The 15874-nt window shown below is 30.8% G+C and overlaps 1 protein-coding gene across 13 annotated transcripts in view; it reads right to left on the bottom strand.

Moving 5' to 3' along the window:
• LOC143057396 (3',5'-cyclic-AMP phosphodiesterase 4C-like) overlaps window positions 1-15874 on the bottom strand; it is a 307472-nt gene that overhangs the window by 111443 nt on the left and 180155 nt on the right. Inside the window, exons 1-2 of one of the 13 annotated variants that reach the window (XM_076230704.1) lie at window positions 9901-10580; window positions 7888-7929 (exon numbers count right to left, since the gene is read on the bottom strand). The exons of 8 other annotated variants lie outside the window; for them this stretch is intronic. In XM_076230704.1, the coding sequence (XP_076086819.1) occupies window positions 7888-7929; window positions 9901-10118 (260 nt within the window). In that variant the 5' untranslated portion in view covers window positions 10119-10580. Of the gene's footprint in view, window positions 1-7887; window positions 7930-9900; window positions 10581-15874 lie in introns of those variants that run through there. 4 more of the 13 variants (XM_076230722.1, XM_076230727.1, XM_076230797.1 and 1 more) reach the window with 4 other exon arrangements.

The raw sequence follows: 15874 nt of genomic DNA, 5'->3' as shown, positions 1-15874 counted from the left end.
ACCACTTCATTATCAATAATAAGTAATAATATGTGTAATAAGAAAATCAGTTTCTCATTATCAAATTGCTATTAATTAATCAATTAAAAATTGTACACATTAGGGTGTATGTAGTGTACTTAAAGATCAGGGGTACTTCCAGGAAATGGGCTTGCATGATCTGGGAAAGTAATATTTGATGAAGAATCAGTGAGAAAGAATCTTAACAGATAGCTATTACACCAAAGGTCAATAAAATCTGCATCATATATGATTAGGTCTGTTGTTTTTGTATGACTGAATTAAAATGTTTATTTATGATATAACTTTAAAGGTGTTTTATCTCTGGTAATCTCATTAGTGATAATATCTTTCAGAGTCAATCCTAAAGTAAAATACATGTGACTTTTTGTCATCACATTAAGGATAATATCTTCCAGAGTCAAACCTAAAGTAAAATACATGTGACTTTTTGTCATCACATTAAGGATAATATCTTCCAGATTCAGTCAAAACTTTTTATTATGAGCATTTACCAACTCTCATGTGCCTAGGCAATTATATTATAAAAGGTTTAGAAATAAGATCCAGGTGTAAAATTAATATACAAAATAATATTTGATTATTATGAGATATGTTGTAATAGTTATGTAAGACACATGACGTGTTAGGCTCTGATCCTGTCCATAACACGATAGTATTATATTAGGTTCTTGTTTTTCTTTTTTCCAATCATATTGTTCATAATATTGTTGTAAAATGATGCCCTTTATGGGTTCTTGATTAGATTAATACAAATTCTTATCTTATTCAACTTTAGATAATAATACCAGCTTATTATACCCATCTTCAGCCATTAAAGAGAGCAAATAGGTTAAAACCCCCCTTTCTAATTTCTACATTGGATCTTTGCCCAAATTTTCTCTGATAATATCTTTCCATCAGTCGTCTATTCATAGACTGAAAAATATATGTTTCATGTAATAAATAATTGTAGCAGCCAATACTGCAATTAATACGTTTCCTCACTAGACATCTGACAAATATTTACTAGTTTGTTCCTGTAAATCGCTTTATCCCTGGGAAAGTTGGAATACTATATATTGTTCAGAACAAAAACATCTTAAAGGGGATATTCAAAAATTGAGTTTCAGACTCTCTAAGATTCAAAATGCAACACAAAATATATGAACTATTATGCTTTAATGCATATAAAGACTAAATTTCCTTTTGGATATGAGGGATGACATCAAAAGTTCAATGAAGGATAAAAAAACTTAATTCACATAGTTTTTTCACTGACCCCCACACCCCCTCTCTTATAACTTAATTTGGGAAAAATTGATTGACCAATAGGGATACATGTAAAATCGATTTTAAATTAACAAAACTTGCAGCAATGTTGACCCTCCCACCCCCAAACTATTTGATTTAAGTTTTTTATCCTACATCGATCTTTTGATGTCGTCCCTTACCTTCATCATGTAAAGACCAAAAATGTTCAGAAAGCCAAAAACAAAAAATAAAAAAAAAAAAACATCTGAAAGTATGAAAACCAAAAGGAGATTTACAGAACAATCAAAATTGGCTGAATTCATCTTGCCTAATAGAGTTAAAATTTAGTGTAGGTAACTTATTTATTTATAACTGATAAATGAGGAAAACATGTGTTATATTTCAGAACTTTAACTGGAAGACATAGTTCATAGAAATGTTCAGGGAAGAAATTCTTGGAAACACTTTCAGGTAAATGGGAAAAGGAAAACTTTATTTAATTCATCTGCACAACGTTGTATCATGTTACACCTTCTGACAATGTCAGCAAATAATTAGAGTAATTAAAAAAACGTTAGCAAGGATTAAAGAAATTAAAAAAAAAATGTTAAAGAAATACTGTAAATATTTATAATTTATTGAAAATTTAAATACATATTTGTTTAACGTAATAACTAATAATAACATGCAGTGTGTTAAAACCCATAAACTTAAAAGCAGTAAACAGTAATAAAATATATATGACAAAAGTTATAAAGTTTTTGTTGGTTGACTTGGGTTCAACGTCTTCTTCATTTGGGTCAATGTCATTGTCTGAATATTAATATTATTTTAAGCAATTTATTTATATGGGCAAGGGTTACAGTTGGTAGCTTCTTTAAGCATTTGGTCTCTTCTGGAGAGTCGTCTCACTGGCCATATACCAGATTTGATAAAGATCATTGAATGATACACCTTGTATTTTTCAAAAGTTACTATAACAAACCAGAATACACTATATATCTTTGACAAGTAACTCAGACACAAACCAGAATACATCATCAATGCTTTTTAGTTAAAGGTTCACACTCTAGGATACACCATATATCCTTGACAAGTAGCTGACACATTATAAGTTACACCATACATCTTTATAAAGTAACTGACACATTATAAGTTACACCATACATCTTTATAAAGTAACTGACACATTATAAGTTACACCATATATCTTTATAAAGTAACTGACACATAAGTTACACCATATATCTTTATAAAGTAACTGACACATTATAAGTTACACCATACATCTTTATAAAGTAACTGACACATTATAAGTTACGCCATATATCTTTATAAAGTAACTGACACATTATAAGTTACACCATACATCTTTATAAAGTAACTGACACATTATAAGTTACGCCATACATCTTTATAAAGTAACTGACACATTATAAGTTACACCATATATCTTTATAAAGTAACTGACACATTATAAGTTACGCCATACATCTTTATAAAGTAACTGACACATTATAAGTTACGCCATACATCTTTATAAAGTAACTGACACATTATAAGTTACGCCATATATCTTTATAAAGTAACTGACACATTATAAGTTACACCATATATCTTTATAAAGTAACTGACACATTATAAGTTACGCCATATATCTTTATAAAGTAACTGACACATTATAAGTTACACCATATATCTTTATAAAGTAACTGACACATTATAAGTTACACCATATATCTTTATAAAGTGACTGACACATTATAAGTTACACCATACATCTTTATAAAGTAACTGACACATTATAAGTTACACCATACATCTTTATAAAGTAACTGACACATTATAAGTTACGCCATATATCTTTATAAAGTAACTGACACATTATAAGTTACACCATATATCTTTATAAAGTAACTGACACATTATAAGTTACGCCATATATCTTTATAAAGTAACTGACACATTATAAGTTACACCATATATCTTTATAAAGTAACTGACACATTATAAGTTACACCATATATCTTTATAAAGTGACTGACACATTATAAGTTACACCATATATCTTTATATCTTTGACAAATACTGTCAATTGAAGCACACTTAAGATACACCATAAATCTTTGACAACTAAATGACATATAGAAGGATACAGAAGATGTTGACAAGTACATGACTGACTTGTCCAAGTTAATGTATTAAGCAAAGATATCAGCACTGGAGAAGGATTCACTATACAAGTGAGAGGTTTAGCTAGCTATAAAACCAGGTTCAATCCACCATTTTCTACATTTGAAAATGCCTGTACCAAGTCAGGAATATGACAGTTCTTGTCCATTCGTTTTTGATGCGTTTTGTTATTTGATTTTGCCATGTGATTATGGACTTTCCAAATTGATTTTCCTTTGAGTTCAGTATTTTTGTGATTTTACTTTTTGATGTTTTGCTCATTCTATAATGAAACTAAATATCATTGACATGTGAATGACATAATAAGACAATACAGCAGATTGAGTTTGACATGTCACTAAGACATTATGATTGGGTGACATGTGTTAAGGTCATATTAGATCAAGCAAATATCTATGTGTTTAAAGCTTCCTCATAGTAGGAAGGTAAGAATTCTATTTTGCTCAATTGTTTTACTTGGAGTAAGTACATAGGAACCACTAACAATTTTGTAACATCAAAAATTTAATGGGTGTTTACCATACTATACAATCCTTGTAAACATTCACTATCAAAAGTGTTGAAACACTTGAGGGTATGCACAATTAGGTATAAAGCTTAGGGTAGGCATTTGGAGGCATAAAATATGGTAGGTTACGGGAAACACTAAATTCAACTAACCCCTCATTGACATGCCTTTATGAACTAAACAGGTATAAGTTAAGACCAACAAGAGCTCATGCTAGTAAACCACAATATTAGCTTAATATATGTATGGATCAAGAGGCAAAAACAACTTGGACTCCTTTACCTCTTACTCTTAGTTACCATAATGAAAGCCTGATATCTTAAATACATATGTCAAAATATTCAATGCACACATAAATTTACAAACAAATTAATGAAAGAGTAATGCAATACATGAGAGACATATCATCCAAAACATTATAATGCAATAGAACTCCTTCTTTTTCATAATCCTGCTTTAACATGGTTTTGTTTAGTAGCATGCATGACTGATATAAATGAACATGAAAAAAGTTACTCTACAGGTTTTTCTTTGATTTTTTCAGTTGTCAACCGTTTTATTCAATTAACTTTAAATTCTTTTCATGTATGATTTACACAATTTGAACATTACCAGCAATAACTTTTTCAACACAATACATATTAAAAATTCAAAATAAAGACATTTGCATTATCTTTATAAACAATTCTCTAGTGAATATGTTATCAGTGGGAACCTGATATTATTGGACTAGGTACATTACGTGACTACATGTTAGTATTGATCCTGTGGTATACAAACATGTCACATCATAATACCTAATTGTTACGTCCTAACAACATCTTGTATGTAAAAGCCACAGATGGAGCTACAGACTTTGACCGATGAAAAGAAGATGTTTAACAATGGCATTTGATTAAAAGTTCTGATACTTAGTTTCATCAGGTCTAATTAGCAATTCTGACATTTATTTCTGAATTCTCACAACTACCAAGATCAAACTTTCTATCCCTTTAAATCCCCTGGTATGTCTTTCTGTAATGAGTATGCATTATAACATCCAATTCATTTAACTCCTCATTTATAACCAAATACATACAGCAAGCCATGGTATCGATTACATATAAGTTACTAACAGATTATGGAATCATTTGTAAAGTCTTATCTTGATAGAACTGTCAAATGGGACAACTCGGAGTGCTCCTGTCAAACGGGACAACTCGGAGTGCTCCTGTCAAACAATCTCAACTTACAAATAAAACAGGAACACATATTAACATTTTCTTTGATTTGTATTTTTAAATGATTTAGGTGATACCCCATGATAACCCACATACATAATTGGTTAGGGGGATTTATGGAAATGTGGTTTTCAAAAATAGAGTGAACAACTCCAGGATAGAGGGGGAGGGAGGTCGGAGGGGGCCTGATCCTGAAATCTCAAGCTTAAAAACATGAAATCCTTAGGTCCAGAAATTTAAATCCTGACATCCCGAAATTAGAAAAAAGAATTTCCAGATCCTGAAAGGCTCAATCCTGAAATACCGAACTTAAAAACACCCAATCTTGGGAGTCCTGATAATGGTCCTATCCCCACTCAGGATACACAAGCTACAGCCTGCATAGAACCAAGAGGCTGGAAGAGTGCCTACTAAAAAAATAAATCAGAAAGTTTTATCAGAACTTTGCACTATTGTTGCTATCATAATGGTTTAAAAAATTCAGCCAAGTATTACAGTTCAAGCCAAATATCATTTGTAACTCTTAACATCATATAATGTCCTCAAAGTCAAATATGATAAAACATAGACATCATATCTGGCCTTCAATTTAAGATGTCAATACTTTTGTACTACAACATACAAGTTAGATAAACAATTTTTTCTAATTGTCCTGAACCTAATTTAACATCTTTACAAGAGGAAAAACACATGCTCATCAGCTTTAACATTTGTATCAGATCTTGAAGCATAACATTCAACAGTATGATCAAACACGTTACAACCATGTAAACTTTTACTGACTTCTTACAGCCACAATTATGGCTTTATCTTTACTATACTATTAACTTGTTAGAATAGGCTTTCATTGACTATAAACACATTTAGCTGTCATCTGACAGAACTCTGACATACCAATCAATAGCATCTCATGTTTTAATGTCACAAACTTCATTATCAGATTCTGCATTTTATGTAAAGAGAACAAAACATATCTATAAATTCATAAAAGGAAAAATGAAAATATCCTAAATTAATTTTATACAAACCAAATACATCCCAAATTTGATGAGAATATTTAATCTTAGAATCAATATTTAATTAAGGTATAAACATGCCTTGGCACATTCAATGACAACATCTCTAAATACTTTAGGTCAATTTATCTTTCACCTCAATTTAAATTCTATTTAATTTTATTCAGTGTTTTTAAACAAGGATATTTTTTTGCCTAGCAAAAATGAACAAATCTAATATGAAGTTGACAAATGTGGAATGAATAGGAAGCTTTTTAAAGAAATTATTACATGTATTCCTTAAATGATTAAAAAATAAGAACGCTCTGTAATAAATCATTTAAGTCTTTCCAAAGGTAACTATTTATCAGTTTTTTGGTAATAAATTGCACCTTCAGCAATCATGACTTACTTATTATTGGGGAAGAGAACATGAATGCTCTTCAGCAGGAAAACTGACAATCCTTGACAACTTAGATAGATGTTATGTTGATTTGATAACATCCTAGCTAGAATATTGCTTAACCAAATTAAAGCAATTCTTAAAACATTGCTTAACTGACTGTCAACACATGATTACATATAACTAAACCAAAAGCAATCACCAGTTCAAGAAAATTGTGAACTAACTTTTCAGCACTTGACTATGGATAGCTGAAATAAATGACTTAAGTCAAATCTAATCTAATAAAACTACATATATAGTTTTTAATAAAAGATCATATGGAAAATTTAGTAATTTTTTCATTAAATAATCATTTGATGGAGGTTATTTTTCATAAAGAATCAGCCAATTTGTGTAATGGCAGGAGATGTCAATATAAAGTCTGATGAAGAATAAGACAGATTACAGATGCCAAGACATATTTGGTTCTCTGTTCATTTCTACGTAGGTATCTGTAACCTTGACAAAGAAATGGCCATTTCTTGACTTCTGCCTATTGTGTTTTGCTTCAGAATATGACATTCATATATTTTTTTTAATTATTCCAACATGTTTATAAAATTTGTAGACGTGCACAATATCATTCCAATAACTTTATGACGTTGATGATTTTTATTTTTGTCTTAAATATAAATTGCCAATAAAAATATTCCAATTACTATTAGATTTTCATCCGATTGTCTGGTGAGGAATAAAAGTAAACGAGTTACCAATATTACAAGTATGTTCAGAATCAAAAGAGTTGTTTTTTGTTCTCTATCACTAGAAACAATAGTAAAATAAGTATAGGTACCATCTAACACTATTCAGAATTTGAAATCAACAAGACTAATGATATCCAGAATACCAATCGATTCCCATCAGTCTTCTACTAATGAAATGAATCGTGCTTTTTATCGTATTTTTTATCGGAGACATTTGAGATAGTCAATGAAACCCATCATCAATCCCTAATCATCATTTGATCAAATAGATTCTCTACGTCCAAGGAGAAGTAAGATTTTTAATGTTGGACCTTGCAAAGCTTTTCTTTTTCAGAAACATCCTTCATAGATAGTTGTTTGGGGAATCAATTTCACTGCCAATAAATATTTACTTTGACAGAACTATCTGCTTCAGTAAATTGTGTTATATATAATCAATTTTCTTGTTAGATTTGTTTTAAGTGGTAAATAAAACTATAAGCGCTAAACAATCTGTATGAATTAGTGAAGATTTGATCACCACAATCTATTAGACTCTGTTTGTAAACAAACCTATTAATTATGTTACCTTGGATAGCAAGTTATCTCACCGTCAGAATAACGTTTTACCCTTAAAAGTAAAAAATTATCTTATTACAAGATCAAATTAAAATTTTCAAAGAAATAAATATACAATATTTCAACATGTAATAATCGATTATGCATGATGAAATTCTTTTCACTTATTAATTTTCACCAGATTTTTTCAACCAATTTTCTATGTTCTATAGACACTTAATTTCAACCTGGTCCTGAACAAAATTTTAACTTTAACAGTAACTTCTTATGATATTATATTCTAAATATCTAATTGATAAAGTCATCATTCATGATAAACTTTATAATTCAAACAAATCAAAAATTTGTTTGCTCATAAAAGGACAGCTCCCTCTCCCTAGTTTGGCATATAAGTGCACAATCCATAAACTGAATTTTAGCAAATGCATCCATTTTTAATTAAGTTCTTGTACTGAGTTATAATAAAAACATATTTGTTCTAAAATGAAAAAAAAAATGGTTCATTGTAAATTGTTGTATACTTTTCTGTACTTAATTTTAACATTAGAAACCTATAATTATGTCTAATGACTGTGCTTAATGCTAATTCATGTCTAATAGAAATAAAAGCAGCATTAATGGTATTTGCATAAAACATGTTCTCTAATGCTGTCCCATAATGGTTTTCTTATGATATGCTAAGCTTCTTAAACATCCCCTTTATTTTATAGAAAATATATTGATGCTTTCAGACTTTATTTTTTTTACATTTTTTCAAAACATTATTTCTAATAATCATTTACTGGAAGGAGGTTAATAAACTAATTATGTTGCAAGGTTAACGAAACATAATATCTTAGGCTATTCATGAAAACTTTGGATATTCACTAGTAATAATTTTTAATTGGTTTGGAATCAGAGCTTTGAGGTATACTTATTTCAAAAGACTTGACCAATTAATGAATGTAATACAAGTGGGGTGTATAATGAGCTTTATAAAAGGTTTCTTAGAAAAGTTGGTAAACATTATGGATTATACTAACCAATAGTTCCCTAGATGACCATTTCCCCAGAATTGCCTATGTAAGTCTTGACAATTTACATGTGTTTATACCACAACTGGTCAATTTAATTTAAATTTGATCTAGAGTTGATTAAACTGAATTGAAATGATTGAAGCTACAGTGGCGGATCCAGCCATTTTAAAAAGGGGGGGGGGGGGGTTCCAACTATATGCTCCCATTCAAATGCATTGATCGTCCAAAACAAAGGGGGTTCCAACACCCGGAATCCCCCCCTGGATCCGCCACTGAGCTATGATGATACTATGGTATAATGGGTGATTTTAACCTCAGTATATATCAGCATCAACTCGACCTAAGCAATTTGAATTTTTTAGAATATCTTTTGCTAATTCAAATAAAACTGACCACATACATCTTTAATAACACATGCATAGTTTAAGCCTATTATCTTTCAAATATCAAAATTTTCTCTTTCAACATTTTTTATTGATTGTTTTTCAAATCATTCTTTTTAGCATGCATTTCTCTGATTTCAAAATAATATATTTCTCTTGGTTATAATTTATTATAAAAAAGTCAAATCTGTCCATCTACATCTGCTTTGGTCTTCACATTTTAATACAGTGGTAACTTTTTGAGAAACTTAATATATAACAACCAAATTCTCTAATGTCTTTTACACTTATTTAGATTGAATTAAGAGGTTACTTTTTATACTAATTGGCAATGATTTGTGTGGCCAGATTATTTGACTGTGGGCTATTTTGGCCTTTAGTGTAGGTTTATAAACAGTCCCTAAGGTTAGTTACTAAACCTAATATGTTGTCAGTGTAGTGTCCATATAGATAACATTGTTTCCTTAGACTTTATAGTAGTATAAAATTACAGGTACATTTAATTTACAATTCTTGAAAACAAATATATATAAAAAAAAAATAGTACAAAATAATTTAAATTCCATATAAGAAAATAAAATATTGCTTTTAACTGAAAATAATTAAAATAAAACTGTATCTTACCTGGCAGCTTTAATTTTTTCATGTCGTTTGACAGATTTAGGTCTATTCATCCATGATGATGAACGTTTAAACAAAAACTTATCTGGAGTTTGAAATTTCTCCTTGACTAACTGTTCAATGACAGACCTGCTCCTATCTGAATCCATACTAAAAACATCATCTAATTCTACTCCCTCATTTTCCGATACATCCATTCTGGCTTCGGTCATTTCACACATTAATTCCTATTCAGGCTCAAGCTGATATGACACAGTTATACTTATTTAGTTACAACAATTTACATTAAAAATAGGTAAATTAATATTCACCCTCAAAAAGTTTGTTTATTCATATCATTCATAAACTCCAGGAAATTTATAATTATCTTGAATGTTCTCTTTTAACCTCCTTAATTTCTAAATGAAACAGAAGAAAATGATTTCAGTAGATCTTGTAAACTTGATAAAATCAGAATTTGACGTATTATAATCAGTGACTTCCATACAAATGGTACATCCTATTTATACATATTGATATTTTTTATATCAAAGATGAGAACTTTCCCAGCTGGTGTACAAACTTATGATAAGATAGAGTTACAATGATTACGTCTTAAATGAACGCTTGCGCTAATTACTTCCTAAACACAATATTTTCCACAAAAACAACTTTTCTCCCATGCTTTCTTTAACAAAACGTCTCTGAAAGTTTTACAAATCATCTCAGAAAGTTTTACTTGTAAAATAAATAGATTGATCCAGCAGGTATCGATAATGATCGTAATCATGTTTGGTAGGTTTAAAAAGATAAAATAAGCATTCACGTACATATAAGTACATAAATCAATCAGTCCAATACTTAACTATTCAAATATTGTAAATAATTTGTAGTCAGAAAAGATCTGATTGTAAATGGAAGGCATCAGCACATGAAATATTTAATTTCAGTACCTTTGATCTTATAGAACACACCTAGGTTCCCAGTATTTAAACAAACCTATTCCAAAAGATATAAATAAATAACTGCATGTAATGATTAAATATTTTTTAAAGTTCTTTGTAAGAAATGTTTTGTGTCTATTACATAATAGGATCATATTCATTGTTAGTACTTTCGTCACACTTTTCAGCACTCACTCACAGAGACATAAAAATATACCAAGTACAAAATATATAAAATTGTTCCTTATTCTTTTCAATGCACAAAGCTTGAGCACTATAAGCTATCACCTACAACACATGAATTAAACAAGATAACTTTGACCCTTCTATTCCTAAACAAGTGAAACAAAAGGCTCTAAAGAACTGTCCCTGCAAAATGAGGCCATGGTTGACCCTGTTTAACCATGGTTGAAACCTTAAAAACAAGGTTGACCATGGTCAAACCTTGGTTCTCCATGCTTTTAACCATGGTTTTTGCTAATTTGTACCATGGTCAACCATCCTTCCTAACTCAACCATGGTTACATTTTCCAATGCCATTGGTTTACTTCTTAGACCACTGTCACTCATCTTGGTCTTTAATGGCGACTTAGACTTGCTACATGTCCCTTCCTAATTATGCTTTTTTTTTCAATTTTGCCCATTTAACAATTTTACTGATACAACTAGGAGAATACCACTATACTGACATTTGCAGGAGGAATGCAATCAGTAGACTGGCAGTTATCAGACAACATATAAATTAGTAAGAAAGAAATAAAAGAAAGGGAATTGTAGCTAGTCTAATGGAGACTCTCTGACACTGTAGACTAGAATAAAATTCATGACTAAAATCTCTTTTATGTTTATTTTGTTTAAGTGAATATTTCTGTAAACAGTCTCAAAATTTTCTACTTTTTTCTTCTTCCTGAAACACAATATAGGGTTAAAAGATACCGTTTAAGGGCATTAGATCCTAGGAGAAGAAAACAGATGATTTCTTCCATGCTGACCTATTTTCAGATCTTGTATGAAAATTTCATTCAAAGATTCCCTTATTTTCTTTTATTACTATTTATTTCAAGTTTTTCTTTCATTTACCAAGTCTCTAGAGAGTGATAATGACTTTACATATTCAAATCTAATCAAAGCCATGAATTGATTCAGGAATATAGTTTTTAATTTGCACATCATTTATCATTTCAGTTTCTTGTTGTTTTATAATTCTGTGTCCTTCAAGTTTTATACAAATTACATCTAAAGTCTACTTGAAAATTTCCACATAAGTAGAACATTTTTTTCCAAAAAAATTTTTTTTTCTAAGATTAAATGGTCATAAAACTCTATACATTAAGGTTTTTAAAAACTACATAATAATATTTTCTCTCGGTTCGTACGTGCACGACTTAAAATGGACGCCGACATCAGAGAAATAATCCAAGCCAAAGTACACTGTTGAACAGCTTTACTTCACTGCTCTACACACGGTAAAATGGTTTTCAGCAAAACATCCAGGATAACCAGAAGGCATTGTCCGAGTCACAGTTGGCTATAATGGACGAGACCATGACAGAGACCTTCAAGTTCTGTAAAAGGGGAAATGAAGAACAGTATAAGTACAACAAGAAGGTTTTCGTGAAGGTTCTCGAAGCTAGCAGCCAGTTAGAATCAGAAAATTTGAACAATGACAACATTCAAACCGCAATAAGAAAGATTTACAAAGGTATGGAAATGATAAAGTCAAGACAAAAGCTCATAAAGTTAGCAGATTCTTCAGACGCGGGATGGCGAGTTGTCCACGAATATACCACAAATCCTTTGGCAGAAGATTCGAAAGATGAAACAAGTGAAACTGCGAGCTACTGCTCACTGATGATACCCCCGCCGCAAGTGGATAATATTAATAGTGTAAAAATATGCAAGTGTTTGGTAAACAGGAAGTTATTGAGTGATGACTCTGAAAACACATCACACGGTATAGCTGACTTATATAAACCTTGAAACCAAATTTCACAAATCCTTGTACATTGTATTGTTGTTCCTGAGAAAATTGGGACGAAAATTTTTAACTTGGCTATTTCGGGTAAAATCATACAAGTGTTCGGTAAACAGGAAGTTGTCAAGTGATGAATCTGAAAACGCATCACACGGTATAGCTGACTTATATAAACCCTGAAACCAAATTTCAGAAATCCTTGTATTGTAGTTCCTGAGAAAATTGTGACGAAAATTTTCAACTTGGCTATCATGTGTAAAATCATACAAGTGTTCGGTAAACAGAATGTTGTCAAGTGATGAATCTGAAAACGCATCACACGGTATTGCTGACTTATATAAACCCTGAAACTAAATTTCAGAAAGCCTTATATTGTAGTTCCTGAGAAAAATGTGACGAAAATTTTCAACTTGGCTATCATGTGTAAAATCATACAAGTGTTCGGTAAACAGGAAGTTGTCAAGTGATGAATCTGAAAACGCATCACACAGTATAGCTGACTTATATCAAGCCTGAAACCAAATTTCAGAAATCCTGGTAGTGTAGTTCCTTAGAAAAATGTGACGAAAAATATTGATGGGACGGACGGACTGACGGAAGGACAGACAGAGGTAAAACAGTATACCCCCCTTTTTTTCAAAGCGGGGGTATAAAAAGAATATGCAAGGCACAAAGTAGAGCCGAAATCCAAGATAAAGAAGGAGAAGGCAAAACACAAGACAATACTAGGCCAGCACCTTATAAGACTAAACCACTGGCTCCAGAGAATCAAATTCCAGTCATCACAAACAAAATGTTTCGCCCTGGGAAATGTTTCAATTGTAGTGAAACTGGTCATTGGAGGAGAGAGTGTCGTCATGTTACAGTGCAGCATACAAACAAGATAAGTACTAATATATTTTTATGTAAAGTTAGTAGTAGTTCGAGTACACCTTTGTATACAAAACAGACGTTACACAACACAACATTCCTTAGCAATACACATACTACGATTAATAGTAATCGTGTTCATTCAGGTATATCACCTGTATGTAGGCTATTAGAATATGTCAATCACTGGACAAATTAGGCGCTAACGAACACGTTATTAGTGTTATACAGAAGGGGTATGTGATTCCGTTTTTAACAATTCCAGAAAGTGTGGCATTACAAAATAATAAGTCGGCGTGCAACAATAAGATTTTTGTTGTGCAAGAAATTGAAAAGTTGTTGAAAAAAGGGTGCATAAGCAGAGTAAATGAACAACCTCATGTTATAAACCCTCTAACAGTAGCTAATAATGGGTCAAAACTAAGATTGGTATTAGACACCAGACATATAAATCCACATTTATCTAAATTTCGTCACAAATGCGAAGACGCAGTCACAGCTAGACAAATGTTTAACAAAGAGGATTACATCAAATACGGTGGGCTGTCAGCAAATATCAATTTGCGTTTGTGTTGTTTTATGTATAAGCATATGTAGTAAAGATAATACTGTTTCCCATCATAAACACAATGCAAATATTAAACCTTGACATCTACATGTGACCTTGACACCTTACAGCGTAAACTTATAGTACTCAATTTTCTTAGTTTATAACTTATAAGAAATGATCTACAAATTAAGGTAACATCATCAAATAGGATTTTTTTCTGATATCAAATGGTGCAAACAAGCTATGATTGAAATAACAATGAACCTGAACTAAAGGCAATCACTAATAACCGGAACCTAAAAATACTTAATCCAGAAAACAGATTTGTTCAAAATAAAATTTGATTAAATTGATTAGAACTGTTGAATCCAGTGCCTGATTTTCTCCAATGACAAATTATTAAACACTGTTGTCATTAGTAGTGAAATGTGCCATCTAAAACTGTTTGCTTCACTGAATAAAAACCAGAAACCACAAGTGACTTCCTTTGCATCCTCAGTACTGTACTAAGAACTATTTAGAAGTATCTGTTAATGATCAATACCAAGTTTAATGGCAGTCTTCACACAAAACAGGAACCTTTCTTGATGTACAGTATTAAAGCAGCAGGTATAATCAGAGAATGTTATCATGTTTTTAGTCTGTGTATATTGGACCTGTTCCAGACATGATCTTTGAATCTTTGATGTTGTAGCAGAATGCAATATAACTTCACATATGTTGTTTCTAATGTGCATAGGTTTAATATAAACTATTACATCGAAATTAATCAAATCACATGGAAACATAACACCTTCACAAAGAAAAACAATAATAAGATTTGTTGTCAGAAAGAAACCATTAACACAGATATTTTCTCAAATTTCAAACTTTTGATTGCAGATTTGTGTTACACATATCACATTCAAATCATCTGACAGGAATAAAGAAGTATAGAAGGAAAGCAATGCAAACACACCCCCGTTTCAATTGCAAATGTATAACTTGGAAACCAGTTTCTTTGAACAAATACAATGTTTTCTACATTTGTTTATTTCCAAAAGTTCAACTTTCACTCCATGATATTCAGAAGGCATCAATACCTTTTATTGCTTTTTTTCAATGAAGTTTGTACTTCTATGTTATGTAGATACATTAAACTGAAACAACCAGCTTTGATGATGGACTAGATCCAAATATTGAAAACAGGAAATTGTTGTTAAAACTGTTCTGATTCATATTCATATCAGTATATATCTCTTTTGAATGAGTTTAATAGTTTTATAATTATGAAATAACTTAAAGAGTTAACAGATTATTTTTTGATGTATTCATCATTCTGGTGTCCCAACTTCCCTGATGGATGTTTCAGCTCCAAGTTTGTTTAAAATTTAAGTTACAGGCATGATTAAGATACCATTGAGAAACAAAAAATTTGCCCAAATATCTTTCTTTTTACAACTGTTCTGACCATGGCTTTTGTTTATGCTGACCAAAACATCATTTAAAAGGGGCTCCTACTCAACAAGAGATGATATTTAAATTATGACTGAAAGATAATGTAAAGAAACTGACATGTTAAACTTGACACACTGTTGGATGCCAGTAAAATATAAGTTTGATGAAATGTAAGTGGTAGCTTGAAATGAATAGTCTTTATTATCGCTATTTTGTGCATTT

This window comes from Mytilus galloprovincialis, chromosome 1, assembly GCF_965363235.1.
Source record: "Mytilus galloprovincialis chromosome 1, xbMytGall1.hap1.1, whole genome shotgun sequence".
NCBI lineage: Eukaryota > Metazoa > Mollusca > Bivalvia > Mytilida > Mytilidae > Mytilus > Mytilus galloprovincialis.
Note: the sequence above shows the minus strand (reverse complement) of the source record. Positions and strands in the feature narration are given on the sequence as shown.